Below are 14,856 nucleotides of genomic sequence, written 5' to 3' on the forward strand. Positions count from 1 at the left end.
AAAAAGAAAATCTGAGGATGATCGGGTCCTAACCTGGTGAAGTTAACAAACACAACAATGCAGGATCTTAATGTACCAGAATAATTATTTAACAACTGATCACAGTGTTTTAAAACCAGGAAAATATGTGTGGGTTGCATGGAGCTATCATGCGGGTTTGGTGTGGATCACAAAAGACGTATTGAGTTTCTGAATGCAGATTTACAAATACATGTGTAGGTATTTCTGAATAGAATTTCCTTGATAGTATGTCGAAATTAGTGCTTGAAACCCAAAATGACATTATTCCAGATTTAAGCCTGCCAGCCAGCATGCATTACTTGGTAGAGACATTAGAACCAGTGTAAATATAGATACAAACTTTGCCAAGTGCTTTGTTAGTAGTGAAAGAACTGTTGATTTAGTACATTGGGCCTTCTCACAGAACACTTTGGTAAAAATGTATTGCCTGCCAAGTTATATTCAATTGCCTTAAAAAGTGTTAGGAAGTGACACAGTAAAGTTTCAAAACAAATGCAAAATAATGAGGGAACTGAAGATTGCATGTGGAACAAAGCATAGCCGTCCCACATCACCTCATTTATTTGCTCTATACAGAGAACCATTTAACCTTAACGTTCCGATGGAATACAGACTCGTTGGCTTCTTTTAATAAGTAGATATTTGCAGAATCAAATGATATGCTGTTGATATGGCTATTTATTTACAGGCTGAGAAACGATCAATGACTGAGGCATTGTGGATTATTCAGAACATTCAAAACTATTGGCTGCAACATTAATACTTATAAAACCGAGCTCATTTCATTTAAAGTAAAAGCTACATTGTTGCATACTGAATTAGCCCAAAGCACAACAAGGGTTCAAAGTGACATTTGGGTATTTGCATTCCCAAAGATTGAGACCAGCATTATTACTTGGGTTATGCATAGAGAGAATGCAATATAAATAACATGACCAAGTGGTGGAATCTTCCTTTCCCATCAGAATCACTAATGCCTACATTACACATGATTATACCTCCACAATTATTGGTTGTGTTCCCTGCATTACTAGATGGGGCTACATGCCATGTTTTCAGAAATTATATTTGGCAATCACTTTAATGTGTGGTTGTGAACAACCAAGAAAGAGCCTATTTGTCAAAGGACAAAGAAGGGAGGATTGGCTCTGCCAGAATGATAGGAGCATCACTGAGTGGCATCTATGGCTGCCAAAGGAATGATTCAGTGATCATTGTGCAGTGGGATTTCATGGGAAAAATAGTACAGTTTGATAGCCCCTCTCTTCATGCATGACAGTTCTAGTAAAATCCAATTAAGAAACATGAAATACTGCATGGTCCGAGGTATGGTTTTAATATGAAGTATGCAAGGGCACCTCAGATGATTTGAGTAACCCTAATTTGGAGTGACGTGATGCACGGAGAGCAGCCATGGGACGAATACACAGTCAGGTGGGAGCAAGCAAGAATTCTGTTTCGGAGTCAGATACTTGAAGTCGGGCTTGTTAAGTGCTTGGGGCAATTTCAGACTGAAGATGAGGTACCATAATATATGTTTCAGGGCAGGCTCAGTTCAGCTGGGCATCGGGATTGTAATAGTGGGTAGACTGCTGCTTGGATAGGTCTAATTAGGCTTCGACCCAAAGCCTATAAACAAATATAGAACACAAAATATACCCCCCTAATCCATGTGCATTACTTGAAATATTCACTGGCTAATTAGCATCTAGCTAGAATTGTGGACACATGTGATTGGCCAGCTCCACAGTAGCCTGTAATGTGGACAGGTCTATGATTTGTGTACTCCATTAGTAAATTACTTCTTACAATTAGTAAGGCAGCTAGAATCATTTATAGTCCTGAGTCATGACTATATTCCAATATTCCATGCACATGTATCTCATTTCATGGTTGATTGCCCATATGCCAACACATGCTTCGACCTTTCTGATGGTCTTTGTCAAGGCTGGGATAGCAAAATTAAATATGTGATGTCACATGACCATATTACACACAATGCATATCGTTCTGGTGTTTGATAAACATGAATTCACATTAATAAACAAAACAAGGGGGTAACAAATTGCATGTGTGAATGATATAACTATGTAATCCTGATTAGGGAGAGGAGAGACAAGAGAAAAAAAAAAAGAACACGTGGTTTTAGTAATGACAAACATTACAGAGACATGTATCTCATTATACACTTTTTCTGATCATTACTTCACAACGTTTCCTTTATATCCCAATTATTAGTTCTGGGTGATTATATTCTATCATTCTCATCATGTCATTGTGCACCACTCCTGGTCTCCTCATGTAAATTGGTTGATACTCTGTAACTGAATATGAGGTACCTTTTTCACTACCACCAATGTCATAGGGTTGCAAGAATACCCACCATTGGAGGGAAATTAGACCATCATCCATTGACAGATGGTACTCTCAATAGGCAGGAACATTCAAGGATTATACAAGTTCACCATAAGAATGTGATGGCGATGGGTGCGATGGGAGATCAGAGGATTTGTCAGAATGTGGAGATCAAATTTGGAGATGAATTAAATTAAGGGCAGCAGAATCATCATAATAATGAACTCAGGAGCCCATTCCTCTAAACCCATTATCGTTGAATGCATGTTTACACTACAGGTGTATGATACCCCTTGCAGACTGAAAACATCAGGACATGCATTAGTTACATGTGCACATCAATGATCAAGTTGGGAGCACACTTTGGGGGAATATCTGATAGTTCAAAATCTATGGTGAAAATTCCAAGAGGAAATAAATAAAAATGTAGTCAACCACAGAAAAGTAAGAGAGGGGTAATCAGACCCTTACCAGATATTTTGATGTGTAACATCTTTAACACCTGCGACTGATCCCCCGTTATTAAAAAAAAAAAACTAAAAATAAATAAAAAAAACTGGTGGAAGTACACAACAGATTGACTGTCAACCACTTCGTTCCATCGGGCAATGAGAAACGGTTGGTTTACTAACAGAAGGGGCAGTGTCGAGGAGGAATCAGGACAGGCATGATGTTTTTTTTGTATTTGTCTGCCACTGTTGTAATGCAGACTGTAATAACTGAGAATTGGTTTGGAAGTTCGGAGTGTTTGCGTCAGTGAATATCCACGGTGAGAGAATGGTGTATGCATGCAGAATTAATGAGGTTTTGCATAAGCAGAATGAAATATTTGAACAAAAATGTGATGTTTGCTGCCTGTAGTCATTTGGAAGTAGTGGGGGATTTCGCAGGATAAACTGCCGAAAGAGCTGTAATATATAAAAATCATTGTGGATATGGTTAATAATTATAAATACAAGCGATGTTTGTAATCATATCCTGTTTTTGAATCTAATATAAAATGTTCAAATACAATGAGCTCAGCTGGAAGTGTTAACCCTGAAGACCCCCCCTACACCGTCATTCTTTATCTGAACCTCAATGTCTGCTTTCTTGAAGTGAACCCTGTTCTTGTTGTTTCTTTGCCTGAACACTCTGTTTATCCTTTCACTAGCTGGACCCCCTGGTTTCATATTTCTTTACCTCACTCCCCTCTCCCCTCCGTCTCCTCTCCTTAACTGGATCCTCTATTTCCTCTTTCTTTTCCTGAATCCCCACGGTCTCCTTTCTTTACCTCTATCCCTTGTGTCTTCCTCTTGTATCACCTTTTACCTTTGACTATTTCCCTGGCGTCTTTCCTTACCGGTAACACATGGCTGCCCATTCCTTACCTGTGACCATTTCCTGTCCTTTCTTTACCTCTATCCCTTGTGCCTTCATCTTGTGTCAACTTTTACTTTTGATTATTTCCCTGGCGTCTTTCCTTACCGGTAACACATGGCTGTCCATTCCTTACCTGTGACCATTTCCTGTCCTTTCTTTCCCGTCACCCCTTGTGTCTTCCTCTTGTATCTTCCTGTTCCCTGGAGTCTATGTGCCGCTGGGGGATCCTGTATAATCTGCGTCTCCTTTCTGTCCCTGTGCTACCTGCGTCGCCTTACTTTGCCTGTATCATCATGTGCCCTCACTGTACTGCCCCCTGACACCTTGTATGCCCATAATGCCATGATGTTCTTCGGGGCTCTTTTTCCACTTCCCCCAAGGTGTCTCGCGCCCTCATAGGCTTGAGAGTTCATTTAATTTTTTAATGTTTGTTTGCCCCCTGCTCCCGTGCTTTGCGTTAAATAAATGGAATAAGTGACTACGGGGAAATGTGTGCATATTTCATTTTATAGGTTATGAATTACAAACATTTCAAAGAGAAATTCCATTACTGCTAGGGGATTTAATCATTCATAATTCATTAAAGAAAAATGTAGCCATAACTTATGGAGCCGGCCTTCATTGGTATGCGCAGCAAGTCAGCCCCTGCCATCCTTTAAAGTCTGGAATGGGTGTTTGTGCACTTAATTTATTGTTATGATGAAATAAATCATTTGGTGGGGGGGGTGATGGGGGTTAGTTTGAATAGTGGTAAAAGATGCAAAGTTCTTTTGGTTGAATAAAGCGATACTTTTTCATTTTAGCATATAACAGTAAAGCATGCCAGGCCACATTTAGACATACCTAGACTGGTTGCACCAAAATGCAAGTTGAAGCAATAACGCTTATCATGGTTATTTTATCACAGATGCCGCAAAAAAATATACAATGCTGCCGTAAGAAATGGCTAGCCTGGCAGAATGCAAATGCCAGTCTAGCCAGGACTGCTTTATAAGAGATGGGCAGTTAAAAAAAAAGGTCAAGCCAAACTAAGAAATTACTAGACTGACTGCACCAAAATGCCTCCCTAGCCACTAATACCACATAGCAAGCCTGCTTAGCCTGGTCATGTTTCACGATTATGATTTATCGCACAATCCACATACCACCCCACCCCCCACAGCCTCCCACACATACCTGCTCCCTCCCCCTGCCTAAACCCCAAAATCATCTTATCGCCCCAGAATTACCTCCACGTCACTTGTCCTTGTCCCAGTGCTTACGTATGTAGTCCCTGAAGGTTGTTTTGGCTGGGAATGTGGGTTTCGTTGCAGTTGGAGCGACTTGAGGGATTGAGTCTTGTGACCTCCCTCCACACCGGAGTGTGTTGTATACTGTATAGAGTGCAGACGTGAATGTGTGTTCTTGCGCGCGCATGCACGTGTTTGTGTTTGTATATCAGAAAGGTGTGTGGGTGAGGATCACCTTTAGTCAGTTGAGGGTCATGACAGTAGGTCCTGGTTGAGTTTTTTGGGACATGATGTTATTTGTGTGGGTTGGTCTTACATGACATGGCAGAAACGCAGGTATCTTTGTTTGTTACTGATGTCAGGCACATACCAACATAGTGTGTGCCTTCCTTGAGGTACAAGCAATCATTATGCCCTATGCATTTAGCCAAACCAGACATGTTGGAACACTAAGTCACCTTCTCCTCCTTCAGAGCACTCGTTGCTCATTATGCAGAAGAGCATGGTCATGTGCGTTGACCTCTGGGTCAGTGTTGTGTGTATAGTTTGCTATTACAAGATGTTTGGGGGTTTGTCAATGTGACATGAGTTGACAGAAGTGGAGGTGGCAGATTGTTTGGGGATACACAGACTACCTACCCTCTGGGAGTGTTGGGTTTACGTGGGGAGTCTGCGGCCTGATGGGTGTTGGGATTTGCAGCTGTTAGTCTAGGTGTAAGTGTAGATAAGTATGGTTTTTGGAGTATTGGAATGTGGTAGTTTAGGATATTCCAGGAGAGGGCTTTACTGAAGGGGTTCATATTTTGTAAAGGGAAATCTGTAGGCAGGCAAGCTTACCCGGTTGTGCCCTTCAGGTTGCAGATGAAATGCACTGGAAAAACACAGCTTAGCTCCTAGTGCCATAGAACGAATCCGTAGCTATGGAATAGGCGGGGGACCCATGCATGTACGACCAATATTTAGATACTGAAAATAAGTAGGACTTATCCGTGGAAACTATAGATGAGTGGGACGTTCCTGAATGACTATTGGCTGATCCTCGGGTACTGAAAATGCATAGGACCCAAGATACTCAGTGTGTCCATGTAACTGAATTGAAGTACTCAAATAATGAAAGACCAATACTTAGGTTCTCAAAAATGTACCTCTCCTCATACCAGTCTTAGTTTTATTTCTGTTGTCCTCTTTTTTCTCAATTGATTTTCTGTCTTTCGTTCTTTCTTTCGGATTTTCTTTCTCTCTTTTGTTCTTTGTTTCTTTAGTTCTTTATTTTGTTCTTTCTTTCCTCCTTTTCAGTTTATTTATATTACATTTCTAATGTCCCCTTTCCTTTCCATTTTTTTTAGTTTCCTTTTAAATTTTTCTAGTTTCCTGTTTCCTTTTTGCTTTCCAATTGTCTTGCTTTCTGTTCTAATTTCTTTTTTCCTTTCCGATTTTTGTGGTTTCCTTTTTGCTTTCCAATTTTTCTAGTTTTCCTTTTCTTTCCAATTGTCCTGCTTTCTTTTCTAATGTCCTTTTTCCTTTCCAATTTTTGTAGTTTCCTTTTTCCTTTCTAATTTTCTAGTTTCCTTTTTGCTTTCCAATGTCCATGCTTTCTTTCCTAATTTCCTTTTCCCACTTTGCTTGTATTATTGCTTCTTATTTTAATATCATTCGACAATGTGTGCCACTCCCATTGGTTCATGCTGCTATCCTTTTTTTTTAATGCTCTGTACTTTTCTATCACACTCCACATTTCCATCTATGATATATCTCTACAGCACCTTCTACTCGCTATGCTGCATTGCCTCACCCCACTAATTGTACGTTTCTTCGCTGTTATTGTGTACTCGCCAGACTGCATTACCGTATCTCTCCCTCCTCGAGCGTGCCCAAGGGTATGGGGCCAAACTTGATTTTCTGGTCCCCTGTCCTTGTTATTAATTCAAACTTTCAAACTAAATCCGCCTGTATAATGATCAGTATTATCTGTAAACACAGAGGGACTGGTCTTGGAGCCGGAAGACCAAGCTCACTTTTCAGGTTCCCATCTACACCCTCTGCAGCCATAGGGTTCTCTTTTACTCCATCCCTTTCCCATTTCTTTTGCACTTAGCTGTACATATTTTAAAAGCTGAAAGCCCTTCCCTATTGGTGCACAAATCGCCTCCCTGCTGGGTTTCTTTTCTGTTAACCGAACTTACTGAAACAATTTGAGACCGATAAGCAGCGTGTCTTATGGATTAACAAAAATACTATTGGTGTCCTCGCCACCTGCCCCCTACCCTTTCAGAAGGTTCCATGTGTTAATATCCCCACAAAAATATCGCCATACAAGAATATCGACATATTTTTGCGGCGATATTAAGCCGTGGAACCTGTGGGGGATATGATCATTTTTTTAATGGAGCGGTGGCCACCCCCACAACCGCAGGTCTCAATAACACCATACATTATCCCCACTAATGATATCGCCTATGGCCTTACCCCACAACCATATATATGGCAATATTATTGGTGGGGAAAATATACCTTTCAGAATAAGAAGCCTCTGCTCTTCAAGCGGTGCCGCCCAATCACTGACGTGGAAGGCCTCATATACCCTTGATCCCACCCCCTGGCTATGCCGACTGTTGGACCGCTGTACAACCTTCTCTACCCCACTCTGCTACTGAACTAGGTTTGCGCTATAGCTATAACAAATCCTCAAATAAAATAACCTACAATGACATATAATGAGCAAGCATGCAGTCCACACTGTGGTGTATGCACCATGAGGCCCTCAGCGTCACAGATGCCTTTCCCACCCAAGCAGAGAGGTGCTGCGTGTAGGAACAACACTGCTCTCTGCCCCCACATAGGCCCTGTGGCCTTGTCATCCTACCCACTGTTGTGCATTGGCAGAATAGCCTTGCACATACAACCGCAGAGTCCTGTGACAAGGCTAAGTGGGTGTTGACACGGCTGATGCTGTGCTCATGTGGCACGGGTACATGCGGCTGCCAGCCTTACATGCCTCGCACACACAGGTTCAAGCTCATTTGCCCAGGACCAGACATCTAATATCCTGGCTGTTTATATGATCCCTGTTCCTGTGCATGTGAAGTAGGTCATGAGGCAGCACATGAGCCTGGTGTGCGGTACCTTACGTATGATCAATTTGATGCTTAAGCTGGTGTAAGATGGGTGTAGCTGGGCATTGGACACTATAGTTGGTATATGATGGAAGCACCTGGGCTTGTGGGGCTATTTCTGGCACACAACCATATTTGACACTCGTGGCTTTCCATGGTCATAGCCACCCACTGCAAACAGCAGGGGCGGGCAGAGCCTACAGTGATTTCTTATGGTTATTCAGGACGCACATAGATGCCCTTATTACTATATATGCTCCTTGCAGGCCTCAAAAACTTCCAGGCAGTCTTGCTTGATTCATCGCTTCCTGAGGATTCACAATTAAGAGTCAGCTGTTATCTAAAAGGTATTTTATTTCGACCAAGGATGCTCGCCTATAGATCCCGACCCTTCGTGGATCAGGGATTAAGTAGGACATTTACTCTCTTGTTTCTTTTTACAAACTCACACAGTTGGACACTTAAATTGCCATTTTTCTCTTCTCTAGAAACTGTCATATTCATCTTAGTTATTTTCTTACATTAAAAATGTCACTTTTTACATTCTTATGACATCACTTCCTATGGAACAGTCAGTGGTCAATCGTCATTTCAGGTCCCCTCCTGGGATGTCCTCCGGTGCATGGTGGCACTTCTTTCCCCCAAGCACTCTGGATAATAGACACCCCTTCCTAGAGCGGGGCATCCATGCCAACATGTTAGCAATGAATGAATTGCATCACTCTTCTCTTCCGAATTAGAGCTGATTGGTGGAGATCCAACATATTGTGCAGCTTGCAGGCATGCCCCTGGCATGGAGGCCAAGCCAGTTGGGTTTTGCTTTGGCCAAGGAGGGGACACTATCCCAAAAGATGTTGGGGGAAGCCACTTCTGACGGGCCACCATTGACCAAAGAAAGCGTTAGAGGAAGCCATGAGGAACGACCGGAAGTCCTCAGCCAGTTCTCACCAGGTGCAAGAGGGAGGATAGACTGGTGATAATGATATAACATGTGGACAAACTTTGATCTGACATGATACCGGGGTGGATTAGAGGAGTGCAAATGCGTATCTGACGGCATCAGCAAACAAGCTCACCCTTGAACTATCAAGGCTTCTTTTTCGTGATTGGCTGCTTATAGAGGGAATATCTGGCACAGGATGCTAATGGCAGAGGGGATGCTCCGTCTTGACCAGTTTTACCTATACAGCAAAGAGACCAGCTTCTTTATTACACCACTGTGGTGGGGTTGGCAAACCTGTCTTTTGCAGGGATACGATGGAGAACGGTAGGTCAGGCACCCTGTGGAGGGATTGTTACCCAACAATGCTCAGATCAGAATTCATTTTGCCTGAGTTTGCTGGGGGCAGAAGGGGGCTAGTTATGGGGTGTTGGACCGACCTAACAGCATTAAGTCCCTTGCACTGCACTTGATATCTCATGGGGATTGAGAGGCTGTATCTGGGATAGGAACATGGGTCACAGCAGCTGGACCTGGAATGTGGTGGTTGTTGCTTTGCATCAAGATGACTGTGGTTCATTCCTACCTCTACCAATATGGGAATAACCTCTGAAATGTTTCATTAAGTGTTATGATACGTTTACTCTGTGTTAAATAAATACATATGCCACATTATAGTTCTAAAAAAAAAAACAGTGTCTATAATGATACTTTGATGTTATGAAGGGCCGTCTCCTCTTTGTTCTGACTTTGGGGCCTAAAGTTTATATTTATAAATAACAAAGAAGAGGACAGGATACTAATGATCATAGAGAATAGGTGACCTCTCTATATCATACATCCCCACCAGTCCTAAAAAAATGGACTAGCCCATGTGTATAAATCATGCAAAAAGATAAATTTGTTTTTTATTAAATATTCATACAATTGGTTAAAAAAAAGTAATTGTTGCTAAAATAAGCAACTCCAAATGTTTGCACAAAACATAGGTCCAATATACACATTGCAACAACACCGCATTAATTAGTACATCAAACAAAAAGTTGTTACCACATATAACAACAACTGTACATATTTGTGTCTTCACTGGCACTACACGTTTCTCTCCCTATGACAAAACCTAAATGCATTGGACATTCATCAGGGGTTGAACGTTGGGAGCAGGGTGAATGAGGGACACTTGTATGAGTATGGCAAAACGACTTTCAAGCACACTTTAAAGAGTTCCCATAATCTTCAACCTATGCATGATATCTCCTGATTATTACCCCGGTCAAAAAACCCACCAAACATGGCAAGTCTGCTTCTCAGTGCTCACGTGCAAACGGCACAAACATTTCTGATGAAGAGGTATTCAAGTCACCATGCTTCATTTCACCTTTCTATTACCTGCATGTTACTCTTGACATTTTTCATCTACAGTGCGTGGAAAACTCCACTAGGCTGACAAGCAGAGAGGAATTCAGTTTGACAACCGAATGCTTCTCTGCTTCTCAGTCTAGTTAACGCTTGTTTGAAAATCGTTTTTCCATACTCATACGACTGTCCTTCATTCACATTGCTCCCAACTTCCATCCCCTGATGAATGTTCCAATGCAATTAGGTTGTGTTAGAGGGACAGAAACATGTAGGGCCTGTGAAGACACACATGTGGACAGTTGGACATATTTCTATTGCTATTGTGGGTTGTTATATGTGGTATCAACTTCTTGTTTGATGTAATAATTAAGGTTTTGTTGCAATGTGTATTTTGGACTTATGTTTTGTGTAAACATTTGGAGTTGCTTATCTTAGTAAATATTACTTTTTTGTTAACAAATTGTATGAATATTTAATAAAAATACATTAATATTTGTTCATGATTTTTGTACATGGTCTAGTCCATATTTTTCAGGACTGGATGTATTCATTGTATAGAGAAGTCACCTATTCTCCATGATCATTAGTATAATTTCCTCTCCTTTGTTATATGTAGGTAGGGTGATGCACCAAGGCAGTAGGAGAGATGTGGGTGCTTTTAACACCTGATGTTTTCTAGGTTCATACCAATCTGTAAAAGCCAAATGTTTATAGCCAGGATCACAATGTAATGATTAACAGAGAGACCTGAAGGAAACAAGTCCTAGGTGCAGACATCAAGGGGCCTGGAGCGGTTATGGAGCCAGAGTGACAAGGGAGAGGTCGGGCTGTGTAGCAAATGGTAGAGCGGGTGGTGGGGCCCTGCAGCCAGACTGACAGGGAAGAGGTGGGGCTCTGTAGCCAATGTGAGAGAGAGGCGGGCTCTGCAGCTGGACTGACAGGGAAGAGGTGGGGCTCTGTAGCCAATGTGAGAGAGAGGCGGGGCTCTGCAGCCGGACTGACAGGGAAGAGGTGGGGGTCTGTAGCCAATGTGTGTGAGAGAGGTGGGACTCTGCAGCCAGACTGACAGGAGAGTGGACGGACTCTGTAGCCAATGTGAGATGGAGAGGAGTGGCTTTTCAGCCAGACTGACAGGGGAGGTGTTGGGCTCTGTAGCCAAAGTGAGAGGGATAGGTGGGGCTCTGTAACTGGTCTGACGGGGGAGAAACTGGGCACTGCAGCAATTGGAGCAGGGAGAGGCAGGTCACGTCAGCCATTGGGAGTTGGGAGAGGGGAAGCTCTGTAGCAAGTGGGACAGGGGAGAGTGTGGCTCAGCAGCTACTCGGAGTTGGGAGAGACGGGGCTCTGCAGCAAGTGGCAGTGGAGAGAGGTGGGACACTGTGCCCATTGTGAGGGGGAGAAACCTGGAGGGGCCAAGTTGTGCAACCAATCTAAAAGGGCCTCTAGAAGCCAACTTATTCCATGCCAGTTCTGGAGCCAGTGTAGCCCGGGTTGAACCGAAAGGGGGCATGATTTGTGCCATCGTTGGTGGTAGGGGAGAGTACTAATTATGCCAGATGTAGTGGAACCATTCCAGTTTTATTGTATGCTTTTCTGGTCCAACATGACTTGATTTGAGTGCTCTTAGTGGTTAACACGTGTTTCGGCCATTAGGCCTTTCTCAAAACTGTGCATGGTTAAGATTAATCCTTACTTCTAATAATCAAGGAGTCAGACTATATACCCCACCCTACCTTGGCATAATTATGCCAGATGAGTAGCCTAACATGGGAAATGTTACTGGGTAGCGACCAAAAAGACAAGCTCCAAACAGTACAACAGGAATATGCATATAGTTGCCTGGCTCTCCAGCCAGTGGCTATCGAGAATAGACAGACTGCAAACAGTGCAACAGGAATGTGCATATAGTTGCCTGGCTCTCCAGCCAGTGGATATGGAGAATAGACAGACTGCAAACAGTGCAACAGGAATGTGCCTATAGTTGCCTGGCTCTCCAGCCAGTGGATATCGAGAATAGACAGAATGCAAACACTACAACAGGAATGTGCATATAATTGCCTGGCTCTCCAGCCAGTATGTCTGTGCAGATGCATGAAGAGGCGAGCTTATGCCATCAGTGTAATAGACACAGGGCCTCATTACACGGAAGGCGGTAAGGGTTAACGGTCACCGGTAATGCTAGCAGTGACTGTTAACCCTTACCGCCTTACTACGAGGTTCCTTTGCGGGACCCGACCTTAACGGCTGGTGTAGAGCAGCCGTTAAAGTAGGGACCCGCAAAGGGACCTTGGTGCTAATTACGGTATCGCAATTTGCGGTACCGTAATTAGCGCCTTCCCCATTCCCATTATGCCCTATGGGGCAAAAATGGGAATGGGGAAGGGCCATGGCGGCATGGGGAATTACTACCTCGCCAACCTCGGAATGGGGTGGTAATTCCCCATTCCGCCATGGCGGAATCGGTAAATTACCGGCATGAACCATGGTGCTAATAGCACCATGGTTTAGCACTTACCGTGTAATGAGGCCCACAGTCCTGTGAGTTTACCGCTCTGAGTTAAACATGTAGAAGAGAGGAGACCCAGAAAACACCAGGTTTCCCTTCTAGGATATTTGGAGAGGGACCCAGTGTAAGAAGTGAAAACCCCAGAGCATCTGGGGTCTTCAGCCATTGTAACGGGGCAGAATCCTGGAGAACGCAAGCACCGCGCCCAGTCTAATGGAAGAGATCAAGTGTGGCTTGAATCTGCAATGGGCATAATGGCAAAATCCCAGAGAGACTTGGCTATAAAGTTAATATAAGCTACAAGAACTTGAGACCAGCTTGACTTTCCAACCTGTGTAAACGGGGAGCAAGCAAGGGAGGCATGGCTGTGCATCCAGTATAACAGGGGGTGTCCATGAGAATATTTGCAGCCAGTGTAACAGTGGTTGGGCAGTTTTGGAAGCTTCCACAGTGAACCAGTAAGTGTATTCAAGATGACTGGAGAGGACAATCGGGGTCAGTATCCTAGGCAAGAGTGGCAAATAGAGAGATGGGTGGGAGGTGCAAGGTGGTGCAATGCATTGTTTCATCTACACCATGCTGTGCATTCATCATGAGTCTGGCAGTTTAAAGTGAGGATTGGCCCGGCATCATGCATCGGATTCACTCCAGTGCGGTGGGACATTTTAAGTGCTATGTTGCTTGATGCGTGACTCTTTTACCCACACAGTTAGAAGTCTCTGGTCTAAAAGCTTGACTCTTTCTCTCGTTTCCAGGGGTGCAGCCGCAAGTGGTGCTAGTGAACGACACCATCTCTGGGTTCATCGGCACAGACGTGGTGCTGCATTGCAGCTTCACGAACCCCCTGCCCAGCGTGAAGATCACCCAGGTCACGTGGCAGAAGGCCACCAATGGATCCAAGACGAACGTGGCCATCTTCAACCCAACCATGGGCACCTCCATTCTTCCCCCATATGGTGACCGCGTGGTCTTCCGCAACCCCTCCTTCCGGGACGGCACCATTGAGCTCTCGCGGCTGGATCTAGATGACGAGGGAGTCTACATCTGCGAGTTTGCAACGTTCCCCTCTGGCAACCGAGAGAGCCAGCTGAACCTCACCGTGCTCGGTAAGACCTTGATTCTCAGAGTGCTTGATCTGCCTCTAACCTTTCATTCTTGGTGAGCCGCTCTGACTTAGTGTGCTTGATGAACCCTATATATTGCACTGCTTGGTAAGCCCTCTCTCCCTTCCGCTCTTATTGGACCCCCTCCCGTGGCACTGCTTGGTAAGCCCTCTCTCCTTTCAGTTCCTGATGGGGGGGCTGTTCCTCAGCCCAACTTGGTAGGCCCTCTCCCCTTTCAGTTCTTATTGGGGCCCTCTCCCTTGGAAAAGCTTGGTGAGCCCTCTCCCTGTTCAATTCTTAGTGGGCCGCCTCCCTTGGCACTACTTGGTAGGCCCTCTCCCTGTTCAGTTCTTAGTGGGCCCACTCCCTTGGCACTGCTTGGTAGGCCCTCTCCCTGTTCAGTTCTTAGTGGGCCCACTCCCTTGGCACTGCTTGGTAGACCCTCTCCCATTTCAGTTCGTATTGGGGCCCTCTCACTTGGTAAAGCTTGGTAAGCCCTCTCCCTGTTCAGTTCTTAGTGGGCCGCCTCCCTTGGCACTGCTTGGTAAGCCCTCTCCCTGTTCAGTTCTTAGTGGGCCCCCTCCCTTGGCACTGCTTGGTAAGCCCTCTCCCTGTTCAGTTCTTAGTGGGCCACCTCCCTTGGCACTGCTTGGTAAGCCCTCTCCCTGTTCACTTCTTAGTGGGCCTCCTCCCTTGGCACTGCTTGGTAAGCCCTCTCCCCTTTCAGTTCTTTTTGGGACCCTCTCCCTTGGAAAGCTTGGTAAGCCCTCTCTCCCTTCGGTTCTTAGTGGGCTGCCTCCCTTGGCACTGCTTGGTAAGCTCTCTCTCCCTTTGGTTCCTTTGGTTCTTATTGGACGCCTCCCTTGGC

General features: G+C 44.3%; 1 protein-coding gene across 3 annotated transcripts in view; it reads left to right on the forward strand.

The window, feature by feature from the left end:
• The window catches only part of NECTIN1 (nectin cell adhesion molecule 1), a 1,024,691-nt gene that overhangs the window by 145,533 nt on the left and 864,302 nt on the right, over positions 1 to 14,856 (forward strand). For all 3 annotated transcript variants that reach the window (XM_069614350.1, XM_069614352.1, XM_069614351.1), the window contains exon 2: positions 13,641 to 13,991. In XM_069614350.1, the coding sequence (XP_069470451.1) occupies positions 13,641 to 13,991 (351 nt within the window). The remainder of the gene's footprint in view (positions 1 to 13,640; positions 13,992 to 14,856) is intronic.

The sequence above is a fragment of the Ambystoma mexicanum genome, chromosome 9, assembly GCF_040938575.1.
Source record: "Ambystoma mexicanum isolate Mex_15411 chromosome 9, UKY_AmexF1_1, whole genome shotgun sequence".
NCBI lineage: Eukaryota > Metazoa > Chordata > Amphibia > Caudata > Ambystomatidae > Ambystoma > Ambystoma mexicanum.